The following is a 15,962-nucleotide window of genomic DNA, read 5'->3' as shown; positions in this document are numbered from 1 at the left end:
GTCAGTGGTAAAGTGGGGACACATTTGATGCTTCCTAACTTACAGTCTTAGTGACCTTTTGAAGGGAATTCTCTGATTCCCATTAAGAAGTTACTAAGACCATAGTGGAAGATATGTTTATTTACATATATATCCACAAATCTCTCTATGTAACTATAAATACATTTTATCAAACACTGAAATACTCAGCAACTTAGTGAGACCCTGCCTCAATATAAAACATAAAAAGAACTGGGGATGTAGCTCAGTGGTAGAGGACCCCTGGGTTCAGTCCCCAGACCTAAAAAAAAAAAAAAAAGAAAGAAAATTTTCACTTGCAAATAAGAAAGGTAATTTATTGTAGTGAAATTACATTGAAGTTTTGTATATAAAATAATTTACCTCCAAACTGTTGCATGACACCATTGAACTACAAAGAAAACTCAAAGTGCTCTAAGTGAGTTAATATTGATGTAATGTGTTTCCACTAATCTATCCTAATTTAATTAGATAGTCCTTAAAAGGACTTACTTAAGTATTTTCGTAATTTTCTTTATGGTCTTTTTTCTAATGTTTTTTGACAACTCTGAACGCTGGACTCCATTTCTGTCTTCTGCTGTGGTTAGTTAACAAACAAACCTCCTTAGTAAATATACACTGACGAGTCAAACATTTTTCCCTAGATGGAATTGGTGGAAATTGTGAAATTGGCATGACATTTGAGGAAACATTAAAAAAAGCAAAGATGATTTTAAAACACTAACCCACAAAAATATGCCCCGGGGGGCGGGGGGCAAAGAATAGCAACGTACCACAAATACACAAATAAATGCATTCAGGCATTGGGTAGGTACAGTCCTTGTACCTAACACCTGTCTATAATACATTTGCTACATATTGCACAAATCCAGGTATGCACAGAAACTCTCTGAAGTGCCACCGTGACGCTGTCCTCCTGCAGGGCTCTACACAACTTTCTGAAAGAGCTTATTCATGACTTTTTTGAAGACAATCTACAAGCAGTTCTTTCTGTAGTTACATATTTACAGAGATGCCACCAGCGAGTCATGGCCGATGGCCTTCCTTCCTAAATGTAGGATTCTCTAGCATATTGGAGTTGGTCAGCCTCAAAGATGGGCTGGCTGCATCGTCGCCGGAGATAGTCCCGCTTGTCCTTCTGCATAAACTCGGACACAGTCCTGAGCCTGGGAAGCTCAGGCCTCCCCGGTGTGGTTCCAGGCCCTGGAGTTTCCCCAGAGGGACTCGCAGTCCCACCCTGTTCCCAACACTCAGTCATGGAAGACAGGCTGCGTCCACTAAGTGCTTCTTCATGGCAGACAATCCTGGAGCCTCCTCCATGGTGAGAAGGCAGAAGAGGCGGCGGCATGGAGTCCTGGCTCAGCATTCTCGCCCGCATACTTCCCACGGTCTGGCTGCCATAGGCTAAGAGTCCAGACGCCTGGCACTGAATGGCCTCTTCATAAGATGGCGGGCTTCCTGGGCTCCTCTGGTCAACCATCTGGAACACGTCATTGACTGAGGGGGCCCTAGGTGGCAAGCCGCAGCCTGCAGCTGCTTGGCTGTAGACGTCAGGCCTGCCCTCCTGGACGATCCTTCCAGCAAGCTGACTTTCTTTTCTCACGCCCTTCTTGACTTGGTCTCTGGTGAAGTCTTTGGGTTTCCCAGTCTCACCGCTCGGGGTCTTGGGCAGCACTTTTTTGTGAGAGGCAAAGGAAAATGACAGGGAGTGCTTTTTGATCTCTCTGCTGGGCTTGCTTTTCTCCGTCTTCATGGTGAAAGAAAGGTGTCTGGTGAAGAAATTTTTTTGGGGACAGGAAGGAGAAGCTGATGGTGAATTGTCAGAGGACCCACCCAGGGAGCCGCTGGAGAAGGCTTTGGGTCCTGCTCCCTGCAGCAAAGGCAAACTCTGGGTTGAGTTCTTGATCATCAGGTCCACTGGTCTCTTGGCTCTGCCTTCTACTGCAGGGAAGACCTCCTCTGGAAATGGGTCTTCCGTGTCCTCGCTTTCCAAATGAGGGCTGGCCTGGGGCGCGGTGAAGTCATCCTCACTTTTGGTTAGTTTTTGGTTTGTCATCCGGCTCTCAAGGCACTCTTGTGAGGGTGGCATGCTGGGTTCTGAGAACCTCCTGTCTGCCTGGTTGATGGAGCGTTTCAGTCTGGCTACTGTGCTCACAATGGGCTCTGGGCTTAACTCATAGGTGTCCTGGGGCCCTCTGCTGTCCAGACCGGCAGCCATGGCTGTGTGAACCTGGGGCTGCCTGCTGGGATTGTGGATGGCACTGGTGGGTTCAAAGTCAGGATCATAGCTGTCGTAGGCTGAGTCGTTCTGCAGGGTCGACATGTCTGGGGAAAGTTAATGAAGAGTTGAGCTTTGTGTTCAAGTTCTTTAAGAAATAATATTTACTAGAGCCCACCCTATTCATGCCCAATATGGTTCTAGGTGATTTGGTGGAACTGTTTTGGAGCGTGATATGACTAGAAATTTAAAATCACATTAAAATTTTGTTTCCAAATTTATTTCAGATGGGAAGAAGTAAAGAAGAAAGAGGAAATGAATGAGGGAGGGAGGAAGAAAAAAGGGAGAGGGAAAGAGAGAAAGAGTAAGGAGAAGAAGGAAGAAGGACAGTCTTCACTGAATTTTTTTTTAAATTTTATTTTAAATCTTAAAACTAATCCTTTGAATGGTTCCTTTGTAGGATCCATTTCCATTTTAATAGACTTGTACTTCATTACATAGAGACTAAAGTTTCTTACCCAGATATATAGTTCAAGGTTACTTAGTAAAGTTAGCATTTATTTGAGATCTAGAATATGAAGGAGAAAAGTTTCAGACTCAGGCTAAAAGAGTGACGGAAGAGATATTAGAAAGAAATTTGGGAGCAAGGTTCTCAGGTTTCCTGACTTTCCTATAGACTCGAGGCCAGTCTGATTGGTGATTGTAAAGGCAAATTCTTTAAATACCAGGGAGACTTCACATCACTAGTATGGACTGGCACAAATTTCTCCCCAGGATCACAATCGAATGAGAGCACAGTCTATACCTGAACTGTCGGTGTGTTCCAGAGAGTCATCAGAAGTGATGCTGGAATGAGCTGGAATGTTCTCCCCGAATATCTCAAAGCAGTTGTCAATGAGGAATTCCACCAATGTCTTTACCTTTGGAGAAAAAACAAGCAGATCGTAAACTTTAGGGCCATTTGCTTTAGGACAGAGGCAAGGAAGGAGGACGCACTGGAGTCAACTACTAGGGAGGTGCCCAAATGAGACTAGAGCATACTGGAATTTGGTAACAATATACATTCAAGTTAGATATATGTTTTGAGATATGCATTTTTAAATGGAAGAATTTTTAAAAAACTGACTTTAAAATAACTAAAGTATCTGAGTGGACATTTCATAATATTACTGTGAAAATGCAAAAAATATTGTTTAAGCAGATAGTTTCCCAAATTGGTAGTTGGACTGCCCGAGTGCTTTGGGTCCTGGTCCCAAAGACAGAAGCAAGAGGGCTTCCTACCCAGGGGGTGTGATGTTCTCTGTCTCCCAGGAAGACAGGACACAGACTCATTCAGTTTCCTCCACACCTCTAAGAGAGCAGAGCCACAACAATAGCACTCTGCATTTTAGACCTGAACTGTGACCTGAGTCACTTTGAGAAATCCAGAAGTGTCTCATTGCTTGGCTTTTGCCAAAGAGGGTGATATCATAAACCAGAGGTTTCTCATAAATAAGCAAAACCAACCTTATTGTTCAAGTCTCTCTGGGCCTCCAGTGATAAGTTGTGGTCATTCTCCAGGGTGAGCATGTTGGGGCCGATGCAGATAGCCAGGTTGCTGGAGTCCATCTTGTTAACCTCGGAGTTTTTGCTGATCAGGTGCAACACGTAGACCAGGTGCCTGAGCAGCAGGAGGTTGGGTCGGGGGAGCTGATCTGCAACCCTGGAATAAAGAGAAGGGACAGTAATTTTTAAGGGGGCTGATGGCCTATCCAGCCTTATTGTAGCTTGTTCAAAGCTCTGCCCAAACCAGACTTCCTTTAAAATGGGGAAGGTGCATTTTCCCAGTAATATTGTGAAATGCCCATTCAGATACTTTAGCGGCAACTGACACGGAATGAGACTGATTAACCACAAGGTTGCTAGAACCGTGACACCAGTAGCACCGCCCTTTATTATTTATATGGATCTTAAATTATGAAACAGAGCCTGCATTAAGCACCAGGATGTGCCTTTACATTTTCAAAACCATTTTGTTGAGTAAGCATTTAACTTTGTAGAAATTCTCTTTGAACATTACAAGACTGATTTTCTTGACATTTTTTTTGAACTGTGAGCACCAAACCAAGATGACCCATTTCTATACCATTCTGAGAATAAGTCAGACTGTCTGGATGTTTCCATAAATGTGGTTCTAGGAAGCACTTAAATAGAAACATTACTACTAACGACAATCATTGGATTTTTAAGTCTCACTTTTTCAAAAGAATGAAATGGTGACCCCAATATACAGATCCTTTTCCTTTCTCAGAAGAATTGTTGTTATCAAAGAGTTTTATGTCTAGGTAGAAAATTATTGTGATAATCTTAGGATTTTTTTTTTGGTGGTGGTGGGGCAAACACTCTGATGTCTTCATGTCTGCAAAGTTGGCATTGAAAATTTTTTTAGCTGTGGGGGACATTTCTAATACATAGATAGGCTTCCTTAGGATGTGGCAAAAGTGCTGTCTCCAAGAGGTCACACTGTCATATATGCAATCATTGTGACTCACTGGAATGTCTTATATAGTGTTCCTTTTTGATAATTATAAGAACATAGAGAATATGCAGTGGAATTTTATGAACAAAAAGTCCCTTCCAAATGGCTCTCCTACCCTTTACGGGAAGTTTATGGTAGAAGTGTCTTGCTCGACACCAATCACTGTAGTTAAGAATAATCCTAATTCCTACTCTCCGCTGATTAGTTTGGGTTAAAGTCTCCACGTTTGATTTTCTCTTATACCCTTTTGAACGCTTTATATTTTTGGATCCTCCACTCCTTGAACTCTGTGAGTATTAAAGTCATTTTCTGTGTTTTGAAGAAGTACTTTCTTCTATTTGGCTAAAATTACTTTTAAAAAATCCAGGGAACCTCCTGGTTTTTATCTTGGGAGTGAATGAGCGATTACACTCTAATTCCCCAAGGTCACAATTTCAGGGAATCATGGATTGCGGTGCACTTGGCCAGTTTTATGAAGGAGCAAAAGATGGAGACCCTTGGGCCCTGCCTCCTGGGATGACTTCGAGGACTTACTGCTTGAGGGCCTCAATTCTGTCCTCCTCGTTCTGCTTCTCCAGGGCACCCATCCACTCCTCAAAGAGGTCACAGGACAGCAGCTTCAGGGGAATGCTCCGGAGGAAGTCCTGGAGGGGAAAATGGGGTGTGGCTCTTTACACCTCGTGTTGTGCTGCGGCCTTACTTCCCCTGACTTCTGTTCCACCTCTAGGTGCCCCAGCTGGCCCTGTCACAGACGCATCCATCCCCGCATCCTGCCTTTGGTTCATCTGAGGAAACCTTGCTCAAGCTCACGCTGTGTCAGGAACTTCCTGACCAACAGGGAGAGGAAGAGGCACCATCTCCAGAGCAGTGAATTCCGAGGGTACAGATTTAGGGGTATGGGTTCTGCCCCAGGACAAGGAAATTTCCAACGTTTTGGAGGAATGAAACCTGGGATTGTTAAAGCAGCGTGCTTATGAGAAGAATCAAGAGGCTCAGCTACAGTAATGAGACTCCAGTTTCAGCTGTGCCTCGTAGGAAGAGGAGCCTGCTCCTTGCTGCCTGAGGCGGTGGAGGCGGAGCCCTCTGACCCAGGTGTGGTGGCTCACCTTGAAGACCACGGCCAGCAGGTGTACGGGCAGCCCTTCCAGGTCCACGGTTCCCCCGCAGTTGAGCGCCTCCTTCAGCTCCTTGCGGGCTTTCTCACTGGCTGCTTTCCTGAATATTCCTTCAGTCGAGGGGCCTTTAAGGCAGAGGATAGCGAGAATATCCTGTGGGAACAGACGTGGGATCAGGAAATGGTGACCCAAGGCTTGGACACATACTTTGCTGGTACAGATACATGAAAATCTATACAAGTTGGAAAAAGAGAATTAAGACAATGTTCATGAATAGTCCCTCAGTTTACCTGTCGTAAAATATCCTTTCCCCCCAAAGCTAATTCTCTTTTTTATACTAAGATAGTCATAACGAGAGTCTTGAGGCCAGAGCTGGCTCCTAGGGCAGCCACTGCCAACTGTCTCCCTTCACCCTGCTGTTTTTCTAAGAGGTAAGTTGTGAAGCGCTCATTTTTTCAGTCTCAAATGACATCGGGCCTCCCACCTGTTGATACTTCCATGAAAACGTGGGCTCTCTGATCATATCCTCTGTACTCTGTCTCTGCCTGTTCATGTTCAGAAGCTATACATTTCCAGCCTTCTTGCCTCTGTGAAGTCACCCTGAGCTCACTGGCAAACACTAATTTCTAGAACATAAACTGGCGTCTTCTCTTCCAACTGTGCTTGGATGTGGGAGCCCCATTTGCAAGAATGGAAAATTCCAAAGCTCAACCCCAATAAGGTTAGTAGGAGAAGCACCCTCATATTATCCAAGGATTTTTCACATGTCAGAAACCAAAGCAGGTTTACAAGTGAAGCACACCCACCTGAATGGGTCTGGGCAGGGCGCCGTTCTCTTGGCAGATAATTGACAAGGGTTGATCAAACAGTGACACTTTCAAGTCTGGCTCCAAAGTCCCAGAGAAATCTGACGAAGGGGACAGTCTTCTTATGAGGAAGGGCCAGGACAGAACTTTCTTTCTCTTCTTAACTTCTAGAGACAAGAAAGCATGAGAAAGAGAAAAATCAGCTTACAGGGTTCATAAGCAAGGATCCAAGGAAATGGCTACGTCGGTCGCACACTGGCATCTCTAGTAAGTCGTGTGGGGAAATAATTCAGAAAAACTGAGAAAGCAAAGGGCATGACTTTTGATCTAGAAAAACAGTTGAAAAAACAACCACTTGGTTACCAGGGCAACCAGCCCTTGTATATCACACCGAGGTTCCTCATCGTCCCCACCTTTCCTGTTTTTATCTTCTTCAGCTATTTGTTGCAAGAAATTAGCAAAACATAACTGTGCAGGTCATAAACAACCATCTTAAGGTACTAGCCTTAATAACTACAGGGGGCATTTATGACTAAATAGATTATTTTAATTCGCTACTTTGGCTGGTGAATGAAAACAAAACTTCACAGGAGAGGAAGTGACTTACTTGCCCAAGATCCTTGAGAAGGTTCTTGGCTGGGCGGGCCCCATCAACCCTCGGCAGCCGCACTAGCACTACGTGGTCACTAGAGGGAGCCACACCACTCAGGACTTCTGCTGTCCCCTTGGCTTTCAGGGTGCTACTTTAGGACAGGGGCCCCATGGGTTGCTTTAGGAAGGCTGGAACCTAGTCCTGGCATTTGAAAGTTATCAGCCACACATTGTCAGTGTTCTGTTCTTCCAAAAATCCAGAGTGCGCAATGAGTATTGTATCTCAAAAGTTCCCTTCCTTCTCTCTTTGGCCTAATCATGAAATCTGCATTCTCTAAATGACTGGCATATGTTACCACATGCTTTGTACTGGCAAGTAGAAGCCGGATGAAAGTGAAGTGCCCTGTCCTGAGTCTTCAGGAAAACGGGCTCGGGGTTATGTTACAATGAAAGGCACCGTAAAAATAAATAAATAAATAAGAGCAAATGTAGGTTCTTTGGGATTTGAGAGCAACAACAATCGCTTCACGAGCTCTTAGATGCATTCTCCATTAGGGAAGGAAGAACCCAGAAAAGGGGCACTGTGTATTTTTCAACGTGCACACGCTGTGACCATCAAAACAAGTGGCCAGGAGATTTGTCAGCCCCACTAAAACCCCCTGGCATTGCGGAGTTTGCCTGTAAGAGGATCTCTGTACTGACGGTGCTCGCTGTTCTAGTGAGCTGGAGCACACCGGCCAGTCAGGGGTTAATGTTCTGCGGTCTTTAGGAGAACAGTTATAAAAAAAAAATTCCTCGTAGAGTAAAATACTGTGGTTTTGCAAACCAAGAGCACTGGTCGTTAGCACTTGCAGAAAAGATCAGTATTTTTCAAAACTCACCAATTAGCTGGCAAATGCTGTCTTCACTCGCACATGATGCCAACAACAGGGGATGTTCCTTGATGTCACCCTAAAAATATAAATCACATATCAATCAGTATAAATCGTGACTGAAGAAATCTATTCAGTCTTTCTCCACAAAACACACAACATTTTATTCATCTTAACAATTAGGTCAATAGAATGTATTGATTTTTCTAGTAAGAATCAGTATCATAGGAGATCTCAATTAATATGTTTAATTTGTTGCATTTATCATGTTCATTTCTGACTGATAATCAAACAGCCTAAATAATATTCAATTAAAACAGAAAGCTTTTCATCTTCTGGTAATACAAATAAGAAGTTTAAAAAAAATCACTTCCTTACCTCTGACTGACATTCAATTAATGTCTCCATGTTACTGGCACTTAGTGTTTTTGACTAAAAGAGAAAAAAATAAAATAAAATTAAGTAAATGTCTTTTGGCTCTTGCCTCTAGAAAATATGAATGAGCAGATGTAAAATGGGCACATACCGCATCGAAGTTGCTTCTCAACCTCATTGGTATCTGGGCTGGCTTTTTAGGGACGGATTTCACTTCTGAGGGACCTTGGCTCTGTCTACAATAAATCACATGGAAAAGAATAAGTTGGCCAATTTCAGTGCCTCTTTGCCAAAGCGGAGTTTGAAACTGTTAGAAAAGTTTTCATTCAGCCTGTTACCAAATGTCAGATGCCACTAAGAACAGTATTTGATTGCACTTATTTCTGAATCCTTAAACCAGATGTCCTTACCATCACGAACTTTGCTATTTATTATTATATCCTCAACAAGAGATCGGCTGAATATTAATTCCAATAACAACTACCCTTTTTTTCCTGGAGAGCTCTCAAGTACTATATTAATTGCTCCGTATTATTTTTTTTTCATCCAACTCAAAAAGTATAAAGTGTATATCCAGGATGCTACGTATAGTAAGCACGAACCAAAGATAACATTTAAAGAATTCCTACTCCCTGAAAGTGCCACCTTCGCATTGAAGCCAAGCATTCCATGTTTGGAGCTTTTTAAACACGGACATACCCTCCGCATCGCTGTTTTCTGTTGCACGTCATTTCAGGGAGCTGTGACCTGGGAGGCAGCTCGTTTGCTAGTCCTGTTAGTTCTATGTACTTACCCTCGGAGGGTCTCTGGCCAGAGTGCTTTTATCTCGGGTGCGCTGTGGGAAAGGAGAGGCACGGCATGTCACTCCGCTCTGGCTAGCCCACTGACAGAGGGACTGACCTGCCCTAACTTCATGTGCTGTGCGTTATAAACTGCAGGGGCGGGCAGGTGGAAATTCACAATATTGCTGGGACCGGAAGGAACATCACGGGCTGTCACACAGACCGAGCCAGCCAGACACTGCTCAGTTCTCATTTCCTCATTCCTTTTAGGGCAGGGATGGTTCCCCTCAACCCTACCCCCGCCTCCACTTCAAAGCACAAAATCTGTAAACTCCTAGGGTTGGAAAAGATGACATCCTGCACAAAGGTAAAGGTGCTGATTAATGTCAGAGGTGGGTTGTGCAAATAAGAAATTGTGTTATTCTGTGCACAAACGTCGTTTTATTTTCTAAAGTGGTAATTTTAGGTGCCTCCCCCGACCCCCTGCCTTTGTATCCTGTTTTAATGCTGTTTCCCTTCCACCCTCCCTGAGCTCTGTCCACCAGGACCAAACATTGATTGGCAGCCCTGGGCGCAGGGCACTGTCCTGGAACCTGAAAGAAACCCCAGACATGTTCCCACCTTTGAGAACGGGTCACCATCAAGAGCCAGGCTGATTTCTTTGGAATGAGGGAAAACCTCACGAGGGACAGTAATCCACATATTAACCCCTTTATCCTTTCCATAACTCCTCGTCAAAGTGATTGATACCTGATTTATAGTCGGATCGATTCTAATTTCCATATGGAAGGAAAACAAAAAAATTCCTTTGGTCAGACCAATTTAAAGTGGACAAGGGAGGGCGAGTGTCTCTGCAGATCCCTCCTGGGCATAAGGAAAGTTCTGAACTTTTCTATGGATAAGAGGTCTGTGGGAAAGAACTTCCACACACACACAAACTGTGACACATCACATGCAGACAGTCATGGAGCACTGAGAGGAACAGCCTAAGCCGCCCAGGGATGGGCCCAATCCCACAACGTGGTGTGCAGCCGCGAGGAGCGTCCCGCACACTGCCGTGAACGCACAGCTCCAGTGCCACAAAGCAGTCTGCTCAGCAAGAAGTCCCAGGACGGCTCCCAAAGAGGACAGTGTTGACTTCAAGGGACCCCATAAGGGCTTGTCGTGGTCCATTTCTGGATCAGGATGCTGCAGACATAGGCGGATGTTATTAAGAAAAAGTTTCTGAATAACTTGACTGGTTCATCGTTAGCATCTTTAATTCCAGAACCTTTCCATATCGATAGCTCTGTGGTCCATACATCGACAGAGGTCATTTTGAGGGGTGTTCAGGATGTCCAAGGACAGAGCAGTGGAGACTCGTGGGTCCTGTAACTGGTCCTGTAACGTCCTGAGGGCAAATTCCAATTAACCGACTTCCTGAAGAGAGACAGATCCCTCTCTTAAAACTGCCACAGCCCATCGCCAGACTTTCCCCAGGGTCCCCAAGGTGGCTGCAGATGCTACACCCTGATTGTCCCTCTCTTGCCTTTATAACCTCCAAAGCAAATATGCTGATTTTTCTTTTAAATTAAAAAGGGCATTTATGAACTGGGGTTGTGGCTTAGTGGTAGAGCACTTGCCTCGCATTTGTGAAGCCCTGGGTTCCATCCCCAGCGTTACCATGAAGAAAGAGAAAGAAAAGAGCATTTGTATTGAATGCATGCCCGGACTAGTGCCAGGCTCACTCAAGGCACTCACTAAACAATTTCTGAGTAAACATATTTACTTATAAAACAGTTGTAATACATTATTTTATAATATTCTCTCCATGTTATGATATGTCTTCTTTGCTAGTATATTTTATAAAATTTTCCTCACTAGAAACACACACTTTTTTGATTTTTCTAGAAACCTTAAGGTAGGTATATATATACATACATACATATATATATATATATATATATACACTGTTCCTACAATTGAAATATCAATGCTTGATTGAAATATTTCCCTCCTTTTAAGAATGAAGATCATCTTTCCTAATCCTCAGGTTTTTTTCTCTAATAAGTACTGTGCCTACAATACACATTGCACCAGTGGTTTTAAAAACTACAATTCTGTTTTGTTCTGTTTTTGAGGTGCTGGGGCTAGAACTGGGGCCTTGCACATGCTGGGTAAGCCTCCCCCAGCATAGCCCTAGCACTTTTTCTTTTCTTTTTTCTTCTAGGTTCTCTGAGAGATGCATCCTCAGGGATTTGTCGTGGCTGGACATCAGAGTGTATAAGCATGACTTGACTAATTCATCATTAGCATCTCCAACATCACCGGGGATGGAATCCTAAGAGTCCTCCACTGAATGTCCAGTCTGTTGTTCACTGAAAGGTCATGTGGCATGTAAATGTTTATAGGACATAAAATTTTCTTTAATAAGAAGTATGTTTCTCTGATGGGAGAAGGGTGGGAAATCTTGGGACTGTCCACTTGCCTCTTCTGACAAACCCAAGCTGTGGCCCTGGAGGAGATTCCAGAAAACTCAGGATCGCTCTATATCAGGATTCTCAAAGTGTGTTCAGAGGCCCCTAGGAGTCCCTGAGACCTCCACAGGGGTTTGTCAAGTTGTTTTTGTAATAATACTAAGATCTTATTTGCCTTTTGAATTTTATTTTATTTTTTTTGAAAAATTCAGGGTCTCATGTTTCCCAGGCTGGACTCAAACCTGAGACCCTCCTGCCTCAGCTTCCTGCAGAGCTGGGATTACGGGCATGGACCACCAGGCCTGACTTGTCTTTTAAATTCTTATTTTCTGGAGTACACGGTGGCATTTTTCTAGAGGCTGCATGAAGTGTGTTGTTCAGATGGCTAATGAAATGCAATATTGTATGTGTGTGTGTGTGTGTGTGTGTGTGTGTGTGTGTGTGTGAGAGAGAGAGAGAGAGAGAGAGAGAGAGAGAGAGAGAGAGAGAGAGAGAGAGAGAGAGAGAGATTTGAGCCCAAGGCTTCGTACATGCTGGGCAAGGGCCCTACCTCTGGCCTACACCCCTACCTTCTAGTCTTGTATATTCTTGTGTTGGTTTAAGATTTCCTCAGTCTTCGTTTCTCCTGTGGAACGTAGCGATAGGCATGACTTACATAAATTAAAGCTCCTGAGCATTTGCCAAGAGGCTCCAGGGACCCAAACGTGTGAGAACTGCTGATTCACCTCGTGGGTTTTCAAGTGAGAAAACGCAACGTCCTTGGGTACTACATGCCTATGATTCCTCCCTGGTAGCCGTCGCTGTTTTCAAAGTCCTTCTCCAGGTACGTCGTCCCAGGACCCCCACCCTGTCATATTGCTCTCTTCAGTTCTGACAGTGCCTCCCTGCCCAGCGCACCGCAGCCCTGGCCTCCAGCTGCCCCACGTGGTCTTCACCCCCTCTCCTCCATTCCGGGACTCTGATTTTTTATGGTGGTCACTTCACTTCTCAGTTCCTCTCATGACACAAATGTCCCCCCATCAAAAGACCAGTGGAGAAAATGGGGAAGTCCGCTGTACCCAGCCAGGGCCATTTCCCCTTCGATGGTACTGTAAGGCTTTTCCAATTCCTAAGTGAGAGTTGATTGTTGCTGGGAAATATATTCCTTCCTCAGGAAGAGAATGATGTCTTTCAATTGATTATGCCTTACATCTAAACGTGTTCAGTTTTGAAGAGTGGAACGAGGGTTCCAGGCTTGTTAACAATATTGTGGCAACTTGGGAAGAAACGATTTAAATGCAAATGCTATAAATCACGTTGCATTTCAAAAATGCCTTCTACTTCGGCATCTTCTTCCTCTCCTCCTCTTCCTTCTTCTTTATTTGAGAATGAATTACGGGATTCTAGGCGGACAATTACTGACTACATGGGGCAGCTGGAGGCAAGAGCTACGAGTGGAGAGTGTGGGAAGCCTCAGCTCTGCGGGCCTTGGTGGGCAGGAAAGTATCCTTCCTCCTCTCTGAGATGCCTCAGGGCTGTAATAAAACAGAAGACACGTGGAGCGAAGGTGGAGCAAAGGCTGGATGGGTTTAACACCAGACCTGTGTTCTGGTGGTGTTAGTGCATCTGCACTGAGTTGTCTAAGATTGTTCCTTTACTTTTCAGTGCTGGGGACTGAACCCGGGGCTTCAGCATGTGCTCTACCACGGAGCCACACCCCAGTCTGGGTTGCTCTTGGCATCCTCGAGTGCTGCGGCATTGCTGGCCCTGACATTTCTTCATCAGGCAGCAGGCTCCTGGTGATGGGAAAATGGAGCCTTCCAAAAGCTTCCATCTGAAATGCTGACTTTTCTCTGGGAGACGCAGCTAGCAAGCTCAGCATCTTTCCAAACCCCATGTTCTTGCCCCAAACAAACAAATAAATAAATAGGATGTCTCTTTTTGAAATGAAAAGACTTGGATGTCTTCATCATCCAGTAGGAGCTGTTCTTTCAATACCATGCAGCATCTTAGAGTCTGTCCTTAGCTCTGTTTGCTATGATTCTGAGGCTGGAAAGCGGTGGAGGGTTTCTCTCAACACCTCCACGTGCTCTGCTGGGCGTTCTCAGATATTTCACTGCCGTCCGCGGCTCACTTGAAGGAGGTTGTTCTCCTGGTTTCATAGTGAGATAGCTGGCATCCTCTGGTCAGTTAACCTGCCCAGGCCATTTGGCCACATTCGAATATCTGGATCCTGAGTCCTGACCGTTCCATGCTTTGTCTCAAAGATAACCCTTTAAGAGCTTCATCTGTAGTGCATCGATTTACATCCGACAAGCTAAGGTGGTCCTGAGGGGGAGCACTCACCTAGCAGACAGTTAGACACAGAGCAAGATCCTGAAACTTCAGCATCTCTTTTGTCAGTTTCTTTAATAAAAGTAATAAATAAATAAAATACTGTTTACATCATCTTTAAGTGTACACCAATGATTTGGTGGCCTGCATAAGTAAATGCTTACATCAACAAAATTTCCCTCTTACTTGCAAGTCTTGCATGAAACTACCTACTTTAGTAACCAAGGAATGTGCTCTCTGGAGTCAAGTTAGTAGTAAAAGAAAGGGAAAGTTAGGGTCCCCACATTTTTAAAAGCAGGAAATCTTTGGCTCCTATCATAGACTCAGTTATTGATAGGACCCAGAGGGAGGTGTCCTCACTTGGTGGCCCTGGAGAGTTTGGCAGTGGGTATTTAATTAATAGGTACATTTTGTGACTGATAGAGAGCCACCATGGGCAGCTGGTTCTGGCAGGATGCTGCAGAAACATTCTTTTGTCATTAGTGTGGCCCTGACCAAAGACAGTTATCACATGGAAATGGAACTGTCCTGCACCCTTGACTCTGAAAATCTCACAGTAACTTTAATTGAAGTTTTCTGAGCAACAGCAGAAATATGTGTAAGTACAGTGTGAGGTTTGGAAGCAGTCATGTAAAAAAATTTTTTTTAAAAAGACGAATAATCAGTTTTATTTTTTCATATTTTTGGGTCCTACAAGGCAAGTTTGTAACATCATGCATGACCAGAGTCTTCAGAACATGGGAAGGAAGTGGTTTTGCTAGGTTGGATTGAAGGTAATCTCAAGGAGACCCCATATAGCACCTGTACAGGTGCTTCTTACACCAAGACTTTGATCACAGCTGACTTTTCTCCCAAGAATGGGCTTTGCCTTCTCTGTGGCAGGTCTGTAAAGGCAGCAGGCTCTGCTCCCAGGCCTGTCCTTGCTATACCGTGTGTGTGTGTGTGTGTGTGTGTGTGTGTGTGTGTGTGTGTGTGCACGCTGTCCCTGGAGGAACTATTGTCCCTTCTCCTGCTTCCAGGCTCAGGTACCACTTTGGTTCTGCCTGTTGGGAACAAGACTTTGGGAGATCTCTGCCCCTATTGTTTACCTATCTTGCCTGGGACGCACCTCCCGAACACACTTTCTTTTCTCTTCCTAGCCACCTAGTGAGTCAGACCTTGTGTCCCTTCGTTTCTTGGCCATATTTATGTCAACAGCCTCCTGCATACATGGCTGTTTTCCCAAAGAGTTCCGTTTCCTTAAGGAATGGCACATCACCCCAGTGTCTGGCTACCCAAGGGCCGGTCTTCTAGGAAGATCAAGTTAGGATGGTTTTTAAAGGAGGAATCCAATCTTTTCTCTACCCTCTTTCCCTCCCCCGCCTGTCATATGCTTTAGCTGCATGGTGAGGGTCATTCCCTAAAAGTGTCTCTGGTTCTCCTTTGGTAAACTGGCCCTCCTCCTGGAGCGCTGCTGGCGGAATCCCCTCCTCTCCCCAGGCCAGGGAGCCCTGTCTCCCCAAAGAGCCTCTTGCAGATTGGATCAAACTTGTTTTCCTGCCCTTTGGCATCAACCTCACCCAAAGGCTAACCTTACAAGCGCCTGACACGGTCTTTTGCACGTGGTAGGCATGCATTATGATACTTTCTTTTCCCGACTGAGATGGTGTGATAAAATGAGGACTTTGAAATGTTACTATATGTTTCTGATACTGAAATTTGCTTTGGGAGATCTTATTTTTACTTATTTTTTATTAACTATTTTCCTTTCACTGAGAGAGAGCCTTCTCCTTGTCACAATGGAGTAGTGATCATTCCTGCAGACTTGGATCCCTGTGGAGGCGGCCAGCCTCTGCCTGCACACCTGGCCCCGGCCCTCGGCAGGCTTATGTTAACAGCGGGCTTCAGAGTGCATACCT

The 15,962-nt window shown here is 44.6% G+C and overlaps 1 protein-coding gene across 1 annotated transcript; it reads right to left on the bottom strand.

The window, feature by feature from the left end:
* Positions 1 to 517: 517 nt before the first annotated feature.
* Positions 518 to 9,506, bottom strand: Tagap (T cell activation RhoGTPase activating protein). Its single transcript, XM_005321413.5, has 10 exons — positions 9,307 to 9,506; positions 8,665 to 8,749; positions 8,517 to 8,570; positions 8,148 to 8,217; positions 6,676 to 6,842; positions 5,861 to 6,022; positions 5,289 to 5,398; positions 3,743 to 3,938; positions 3,042 to 3,156; positions 518 to 2,343 (listed from the first exon to the last, which is right to left on the bottom strand). The coding sequence occupies exons 2-10, from the start codon at positions 8,689 to 8,691 to the stop codon at positions 1,067 to 1,069; spliced, it is 2,178 nt and encodes a 725-aa protein (XP_005321470.3). The 5' UTR covers positions 8,692 to 8,749; positions 9,307 to 9,506; the 3' UTR covers positions 518 to 1,066.
* Positions 9,507 to 15,962: the final 6,456 nt, after the last annotated feature.

This window comes from Ictidomys tridecemlineatus, chromosome 8 (genome assembly GCF_052094955.1).
Source record: "Ictidomys tridecemlineatus isolate mIctTri1 chromosome 8, mIctTri1.hap1, whole genome shotgun sequence".
Lineage (NCBI taxonomy): Eukaryota > Metazoa > Chordata > Mammalia > Rodentia > Sciuridae > Ictidomys > Ictidomys tridecemlineatus.
The sequence above is the reverse complement of the archived record's forward strand: the minus strand, read 5'-3'. Positions and strand labels throughout refer to the sequence as shown.

What these genes read in the sequence shown, in the direction of transcription:
- Tagap (XM_005321413.5), bottom strand. Translation starts at nt 8,691, where the DNA reads ATGAGGTTGAGAAGCAACTTCGATGCG. An exon ending in TGCTGGCCGTGGTCTTCAAG is followed by an intron (nt 5,399 to 5,860) that starts GTGAGCCACCAC and finishes TTTCCCCTCCAG; the next exon opens with GACTTCCTCCGGAGCATTCC. An exon ending in AGAGAGACTTGAACAATAAG is followed by an intron (nt 3,157 to 3,742) that starts GTTGGTTTTGCT and finishes TTTTCTCCAAAG; the next exon opens with GTAAAGACATTGGTGGAATT.